Source organism: Pyxicephalus adspersus, chromosome 4 (genome assembly GCF_032062135.1).
Source record: "Pyxicephalus adspersus chromosome 4, UCB_Pads_2.0, whole genome shotgun sequence".
Taxonomy (NCBI): Eukaryota; Metazoa; Chordata; class Amphibia; order Anura; family Pyxicephalidae; genus Pyxicephalus; species Pyxicephalus adspersus.
Window position 1 is genome coordinate 44973981 of NC_092861.1, and position 9463 is coordinate 44983443.

Genomic DNA, 9463 nt, shown 5'->3' on the forward strand with positions numbered 1-9463 from the left:
GCGTTTTGCACAGTGGCTTCATCAGGGGATATGGAGACTTGTGCTAAATATATAATTCACAAAATTACAATATACTAAATATATCATATTAAAACATATTATAGTGTAACAAGCAAAGGTAAATAAGAGTAAACTATACCAAAAGTATACATAACAATGGTATCATCATATACATAACTTTCATATATATTGTTGCAAAACATGATCAGTGGGTATGTTGATGTAATTAAAATTATATTATATACAGTATTTAATTTAATGTAATTGTGATGAGTCAAGGTGAGTCAAGAAGGATATGTATATAATAAGTGTATATAATTGTAAACGACCTGAGATGCTGCTGTGCGAATCCCGTTCGGAAACAAGAAAACATTGATCTCTATGATAGACAACTTTGTGATATGTAACCACTGGTATACATTTGGGCTCTCACCCTATGTTGAATAAAGCCCACCACATTTGATACTTTTATGTTGATTAATCACTACAATTAAAATCTATTGTTATCACTCAAGTTTGCACAACAAGCCTTCTTTCTCTCCCATTTTTATGTATTCAAAATTCAAGGCTTGGCAAACACCAAAACCCCTGAATCTCGAGCTGTCCTTTTGGGTTTATCTGCTAACAACGTAATATAAATTAATATTATATGTAAATATTATATTCATTTGTGGAGCCCACCTCGCACATTTTGCAAGAGATCAGGGCTGTTTATCTATACCTCTGTCTTAAAGTGGAACTTTGAACAATTGGCAATCAGGCAGGTTTCTTTTGCAGAAAGTCACATTCACAAACTTGGCTTCCCTTGTGCGTGTCAGGGACAATGTCATTCAAACCCAGCCAGTCAAGATAGCCAAAGATTGTTTTCAGAAAGAGAAGAACGATTACGATGGCAGTGCCTTGTGATGGAAAGGGAGACGGGTGAGTATCGCAGGTTTAGTTCCACTTTACTGCCACCTTTTTTCTTTTGACTCATACCCTACCTGTGACATGTCATTCCCTAAACTTCCATTATTTAAGTTGGAATATTATTTCAATTTTTTTTTTTTTGTGCAAAAGAAGTATGATTTAGCATTCTTACTACCAGATTGCAGCAATGCCATGTCATAAACTTGCCCTTTATATATTTTAGGGTGTATTGTATTGTATTTTACTATACTTGTTCAATGGAGGGATTTTGTTCTTGGAATAGATTTCTTCGAAGTAATTTGCTAGCCAAATGTTTTGAATCTTGGACCAGATCCATTCCAGGTTTGCTTGATCACCCAGCTTCACTGATGAAAGTGTATCCTCCCAGCCCTGAAGAGCTTTAATAGGCTTTAATCAGGCCCCTTGTCTCACGATATAAGTGGTCTTGACAGTATGCCAGGAACATAATACACAAAGTTTTATCATTACCATAGTGCTTTTTGGTGGTGTCAAAGGTTAAAGTACAAGTTTAACCATTTTAAAGGCTAAATATATAAGAGGAGCACATTTCTATCTACTAGGCAGGATTTGTGGTTCAAAATCAATAATTTTTTAGACTTAGTTTCAATAAAATTGAGTTCAGTTTAAAAGATATTCATGCTCTAGGCATCCTAGTAGTTCAAAAAGGCGTCATTTATCTTTTTCTGTCTGCCACTCATTTTCCATTGTCACTCAGATGTTCCGAAGGGATTCCGGATATTTTGATGTATGCAGACATTTTAATGTGAAAAGAATAATTTGGATGGTGATTGGAAAATACACTTGTCAAGTAACTCTGTGTTTTGAATCTTGGCCTTACTCATTAATGAAGCATAAATGGATTGGCCCAATAGTACAAATGTAAAGAGAGAGAGGTTAAAGGACAATTATAGAAACATTGTTCTAAATGAGTCTGTCTGTCATAATTCTTTGAATAAAGACCAGAAGTAAAAAGTCCTTGGATTTATGTGGAGTAGTTCATCAATCCTGTTCTGGAAGTGAAAGGATTATTGAGAAAAAATCAAGGCAGCAAATTAACTATTGACAAGGTCAATCTCATGGAATAATCAACACTGATATTTATCTTGGTCATGGTGTACATGTCTGTCTACTCCTGCCTGTCAAAAACTAACCTTGCAATTCTCACCTTCATGTATTTTGCATGCTGCTTTGTTTGTGTATGAAATGTATACAATAAAACTTTAGATCTGTAAAATAACATATTTTCTGCTCAGTTCAGAATAATATGTAGGGTGAATACATTAAAATGTTAATTACGCATACTCTTGACATTGCACCTACTAACTAACTGTCGTTTTACAGGAAGAAGTCGGAAGGCTTCAACATTCATTTGAACAAATCCATGATGGTGCCTGCTTGCTTGCAAGGTAAAATTTTAGCCAGTTGTGAAAAAAAAATGAAATAGCCCTTACTCCTTTTTTTTTTTTTTCTTTTTTTTTTGACAATGAAATATAAATGTTACTAAAAACAATCTAAGAATAATTTATATCATAAATGACAAATTTGGGATCACCATATGCATGGAAAACATGAAATATTGTATTGTCTGGAGGCAAACTCTTCAAAGAAAATGCATTTCATGGTTTATTCTTGCAGTGACTTGTTAGCATATTTATTATACTGCCCTCTACATAATGATGTAACAAAACATTTTAATATATTTTTTTTACAGTCACCAGGATGACATGGATGTAGATAATAATATGAAATATTTGAGCTGTGAACAGCCACTGGAATCCAAAGTAAAAATGTAAGTGTAATATTTAATATAAATACATATAAAATATGAGGGCATGTTTAATTATACATTTGTTCTAAGGTTTTGTTTAGACTGGTAGTGGGAACATTAGTTCCTGCGCAGCTTCCAGCACATGGCACCAGTGTTTTAACATTACAGCAGGTGGCAGTGAGCAGTACTGAACCGCTCACTACTCATCATACCCATTCATTCTCTGTATGTGGTATAGTGATTCACCCAAGAAAGCAGGTCAGGGGTGTGAGCAAGCAGTAACCAGAATGCAACCTCATCACTGGTCTCTATATAGCCAAGGGTTGGTTCACACCTGCCTCTTCAATATTCGATTTCTCATGGCTCAATGCAGGTGGCATCTTGCCAGCCGCTCCAGAATCCATCTGGCAGCACAAGTTTAAAAAGAAGCAATGTCTGCACAGATGAGAGCTGGCAGCAGTACTAGTACCGCTCACTGCAGCCCCTATTCATTCCCAACATTTCTTGGTACATTCAACCAGCTCCCATTCAACTATTTTAAAGTGGTTGGGAATCAAACAAATTATTTGTCAAATGCTGTGGTTGACTCTAAAAGCTGCTCCCAGGTGCATTTAGTGGTGCCTGGGAGTGGCGAGCCTCGAGGTTTTAGACCATATTTTGAAAGAAGCCAAACAGCTTTTTGAGGACAAAGCTGTGGTAACACCCACATGTGATTCTGATTGTGTCCATGATTAAAAGAAGGGAAATCCACAAAAATAAAAGGGCAGGTGAGGGTCAATAAGGCTGGGAGAGAATAGGTTAAATGATGCTGGATGTCCATAAGACTGAAAGTAGGCTGGAGTTCAGTATTAAATAATAACAATGCATTATTTCAATCAATTACAAATTGTTTAGAGGTAAAAAATCATTCCTCTCAATTTTTTAATCCTTTTACATATGCCACATCCCTTAATGCAAATCATCAAAAAGAAAATATTTTTTCAACAGGGTCAATAACCTTGGGACTTTAAGGGCATGTATTCATCAACAATCCAGTATGCATTTCTTGTTAATACAAATATTTCTTAATCAGATAAAAATGTAAAAACATTTATTTACTCCAATAATTATTCTGTGGTTGTTACAAATAGGCTTATATCAGTTCAATGTGTTTCTCGGAACATAGTCTGCTTCCTCAGGAACACAGCCTAAAAATTACAAAAAATCTAGTTTATAATATCTAATACATAATTCCATACTCTCAATATTGATATATACAGGTTACTCACTTCTGTTTCCACAATCACCTTCCCCCATTGGAAAAACGGGTCAAGAAATCGTTTCCTTATTTAAGTATACGAACAAGCTGATATAAAGCACTTGCTAGGATAAAAAAAAAAGCTTGATTAATTGCAATAGGTTCTTTAGCATTGATTATCTGAAGTGTTAATCTTCAAGGGTGTGGAAACATGTGTGCACCATTATCCAAATCAATAGAAAAGTAGTTATATCATACATTGACTGCCCATCACCAAATTAATTATATTTGATTCCCCACTGTGATGTACTGTTGCTATTGGCAACATCATTCCGACCATTTTCAAAAACCAACAAGTTTCAAACTTGAACTCTATCCAGTTCCAATTTAAAGTTCAAAGATTCTTTAAATAGAAATTGAAATACATTCATATATCTAACCATTTTAAATCCTCTTAAATATTCAAAATTACACAATTTATAAAGGAAAAGGGTTGGTAGCAACTATTATAGGTTTCCTCAGAAACAGAAGCTTCAATCATATTTAGTATAAATGATTCTTTATACTGCCCATATCATGTAAAGCATAAAAGGACTCCAAATAACAGTTGCAATTAAAGATGGTTTCCTCTAATCAACTAAGTTACCTAATAGTACTGGGAAATTAATTTGTTGTGTATCTAGCCTGGATATTCTCGTTGCTTGCTCATTCTCAGCTCCTATATATTTAGCCTTTAAAATGGTTAAACTTCTACTTTAACATTTGACACCACCAAAAAGCACTATGGTAATGATAAAACTTTGTGTAATATGTTCCTGGCATACTGTCAGGACCACTTCTATCATGAGACATGGGGCCTGATTAAAGCTTATTAAAACTCTCCAAGGCTGGGGAGGATACACTTTCATCAGTGAAGCAGGGTGATCCAGCAATCCTGGAATGGATGTGGTGCAGGAGTCAAAACATTTGCTGGCAAATTAAGAAATCCATTTCAAAGACAAAATCCTTCCATTAAACAAGTATAGTAAAATACAATACAATACACCCCAAAATATATAGAGGGCAAGTGTAGGACATGGCATTGCTTCAATCTGTCAGTAAGAATGCTAAATAATACTTCTTTTGCACTAGAAAATGAAAATGAAGAAATGAAAATAATATTCCAACTTACATAGTTTAAAGAATGACTTCAGATAATCAATGCTAAAGGACCTATTGCAATTAATTAAGCTTTTTATCCTAGCCTGTGCTTTATGTCAGCTTGTTCGTATACTTCAATAAGGAAACGATTTCCTGACCCGTTTTTACAATCGGGGAAGTTAATTGTGGTAACAGAAGTGAGTAACCTGTATATATCAATGTTGAGAGTATGGAATTATGTATTAGATATTATAAATTATATTTCTTGTAATTTGTAGGCTAATATGTTCCTGAGGAAGCGGACTATGTTCCGGGAAACGCGTTGAACTGCTATAGGTCTATTAGTACATCTATAGATTATTCATTGGAGTAAATAATTGTTTAAATATTTTTTTATCTTTATATTAAATATTTGTATTACCAAGAAATGCATACTGGATTGTTGATGAATACACGCCCTTATTGTCCCAAGGTTATTGACCCTGTTGAAAAAATATAAAAGGTTTCTTTTTCAATCATTGTACTAGAATACTATTAGGAAAATTTTAGGTAAAACTAAATTGTCTTTGTGGTATAATCTGATTAGTTTTTTTCTTGAAATAGGAAAGGCTTTGAATCAGGTAATTTGTGAGTGTAACATAGCAGACATTAGAATTCTATTATTGTTCTCTGAATTATCATCATCTTGAATATTACCACTATCCTCAGTTTAGATGCAACTAATAACAAACCTGCACTGCAATCACTGTGCTAATGTAAGGCTATAAAAACTCTGCATTACTTTGCTCTATTTCTCTGGTATCACTTCTAAAGGATTACGGTAACAGCAATGTGAATATGTTATAAAGTAGCTGACAAGCAAGTGGAAATGCTACCAAAACATTGCTTAGTATAAATGAAATGCAAAGACCCTGATAAGCTACTTGCACAATCTTTTTTTTCTATCATCATTATCTATTAGCAACTATCCATCAGTAAGCAAATCAATAGATCAGCCTTTGTTCCAACGATAAACAGGAATATGTGAGATAAAATGTTCCCTTTTCAAGGCTCATTGCTTGGGTCCATTTTTCAGATACCAAGACATAACAGCACTCTGCTACTTCACATAACTCCATAAAGTGATTTCTATTCCTGCCCAATGTAGCAGTCATTTATGTGTCTTGATTTATCTTGGGGTTATAGTATAATAATAGAATATAAATAAATGTATCTCAGACATTGGCTGGCAGTATTACATTTTAGTGATAGTACTTTATATAGCACTGATACAGATTCAATGTGTTTCTAATCTTTCACTAAAGGACAAGGTTAACTGAGACCTGCTCCCTATGGGGCACTCAGTGTAGAATGATGATGGGGGACAGGTTTAGTTGAAATTGAAATCATCTAGTGTAGCTGTCACAATATAAGAAACCTGACTAGGCGCAGACTACCTTTTTTTTCAGAAGAACCATTTCCCTGTAGCAATACCAGGTAGAGTTGTTTTTTCAATAGCTTTATTGATTACTGGAAAATCGAGATCTTATTATGAGCCAGACACATATTTCTTTATTTCCATGTTTTCTGCTTTCAGGCTTTTTAGTGAAAGAAAATACAATAGAGGCTATACCTATTTTATATTTGTTAATATTAATAATATTATTATTTTCATTGCAATCAGTATCAATGGGGCTATTTACTAAAGGAATACCGATTGTGAAGAGAATTATTACCTTGCAGGGGAATGTTTGTTTCATTTCAGCGATTGCGGTAAACTGTCAACCAGCCAGTCATTTGTACCGCCTAATCACTTACATTCCCTAGCAAGTGATTTGCTATTCTTCAGTAAAAATCACTGGTGCAAGATGATAATTCATATCGCTAAGTAAAACAGCCTAAACTTTAGTAAATCATTTTTGCCTGTGCTACCAGTGCATTGTTCTGGCAATGATTATTTGGTATATTTAGCCTAAAAACTGAGACCAAAAAAATCTAATTTGACTTGCTTTATGAGATTGTGGTACCTTTTCACTGACATGGTTCAGCAGTGGGAAATCATCACTCTACCAAAAGTATTAATATTAAAGAAACCCTATAGCATAAAAATGATATTCTGGTAACTGTATGTGGTTATTACCAGTAATGATAGTATTTAGTGTATGAATTCCTTTTTTTTTTTTTTTTTTAATTTTTCATGCCTATGCTTCGCTATTTTTCTTTGCAACTGTATGTTGACTAGCATGTCTAGCAAAATCAGTAGTGACAGGGAATAGAACAAGACATTCAAAAATGGTCAGGGGTGCGTGCAATTGTCTGCTTTCCTGACCACTCAATGGCAGCATACATATGGGTAGTCTCAAACTTTAGAATAGTTTAAACTACCACACAGGACAGTATTTTGAATAAATCCTACGCAATATATAGCCAATAATTCATCTTCTATTCTCCTGTAGGCACATAGGATGTTCTCTAACATCCCATTACAGAGCCATATTAAAGTCATATCCGACCGTCTGGGGCAGGCTCCCAGTGCCGAAGTCCCTCTGTTTGGCTTTCAGCAAGGGAGAACCCCATCCGCCGGTCTTTGGGGTGCAGAATGTGTACATGAATGCTAGGGGCAGCTTTGAGGGTCCCCCTGCCAATGGCCTTGCCTGTCTGTGTCCTTTTTGAGATTTCTGCATCTGTGCTGGACCTATATGGTGGTTATGTGGCTATGTGGCCGTAGTAAACTCCTTTGTATTGGAACCCCTTCTGTGGCCTTATCCCCCCGGCATTTCAGTCACTAGCATGCATCCCATTCTACAAGACCATGTGCAGGATAGCATAAAACCAATGGGAAGTTGTTCTGGTACACAAAGTTTTTACAGAGGTCCTTTAACAGAAATAGTTGGATAGGAGGATATACTTTGTAGAACCTGATTGTATGTACCACACTCTATTGTGTAGGCCACAAATAGGCAAAGTATGTTGTGTTTGTGTAAAACTACATGACAATACCTGATTAGAGTCATTACAAATGTTGGTGTTTTAGTTGGACCTTTAAAAAAGCTACCATTTATTTTTCTGCTGTAAATGCAATTGATGTTTTGTTTTCTTCAGTATTGAATCACACTGTGTGATCAATTCCTAATTCCGCTCCAGACTGGAAATGGCCATAAATGACTTTTTCTGATTGTTTTCTTCTGGCTTATCTGTTTCCCTATTTCGTTTTTCTTGTTTACCTGTGGATTTATCCAATCCTCTCCTGAATTAAAAGGAAAAGGTATCTTGGCGTGCAGGATACACATGATCATGCTGTCTCCAGCAATCTCCATCTGAATTTTATCAAAACGTTAGCTGGCAGGTACATCATGTAGATGATGGTGGCAGCCTTGATCATTCTTTGGTGTTTAGCACAGGCAGAAATACAATTTTACAGAGATTTTGATTCTTCCCTAATCTACCCCAAATTAAAAAAAAGGGTTTGTCTTTAGATGAGTTTATTGTGAGTTATGTGATAATGCATATTAATAACTGCATAGCAAGGCTTTTCTTTTCTGACCTTAATAATATTATGTCAAAACGTCTGTGGTTTAGAAATTTACTTGCTGTCCCATTCAGCTGGGAGTCATTCATTCTTTAATGAGAGATACAAAATATTTAGGGCAATACTGCATGATTTTGCACATTTGACTTTTATCCTACCAAAGTAGGAACCATACATTTTGTTGCTGACTTTTCTGTCATCTATTCACATATTACATATGAAATGACAGAGGAAAAAGTAATCCCAAATTCCATTTTTTTAGTTAACATTTTATGATTTGTATCCTCTCTTGCGGTTAGGGTTTAGACATTTGTTATGCTAGTAAAGGCTGCCCTCTGGTGAACACAAGGAAATGTACTGCTAATAGGAAGATTGTACCTAGAATAACAATGCAATCTGCAAAGAAATATTTACACATTTTCCAGCTTCTTACCTGTGCCTATTGAGGAATAATAACTTGTTTTAAACTTAACAAATTACATTTGTAAAATATACCATAAAAACACTTTAATTAACACACAGCCTAATAAACTCTGATTTGGTCTCCTCCAAAACTGTACATTATGAAACATTTGAAATACAAATTTTTTATTACTGCCTAATAGTTACAATAGTAACTATTAGGCAGTTTAAAATAGTTACAAAGATAAATATAAAATAGGTGAATAATTAGTTTTTTAATTTTAAACAATCTTTTGATACTGAAGACCTATATTTGTTTTGAACTGGTATTTTATCTTACCAATTGGTATTTTATCTCTGCTTAAATAGCTTATTTTCATTGTCTTCTCAATGGAAACCTCTCATAATTATCTCACAAGTATCACCAGCTAGGGATAGGTAAAGGAAGGATAACCTGTGTGAAAATGTTTGTGAAATA

At 34.6% G+C, this 9463-nt stretch overlaps 1 protein-coding gene across 1 annotated transcript in view; it reads left to right on the top strand.

The window, feature by feature from the left end:
• The first annotated feature begins 2273 nt into the window (after positions 1-2273).
• The window catches only part of SCHIP1 (schwannomin interacting protein 1), a 166010-nt gene continuing 158820 nt past the window's right edge, over positions 2274-9463 (top strand). Inside the window, exons 1-2 of the mRNA XM_072408037.1 lie at positions 2274-2336; positions 2642-2719. Of these exons, the coding sequence (XP_072264138.1) occupies positions 2655-2719 (65 nt within the window). The 5' untranslated portion in view covers positions 2274-2336; positions 2642-2654. The remainder of the gene's footprint in view (positions 2337-2641; positions 2720-9463) is intronic.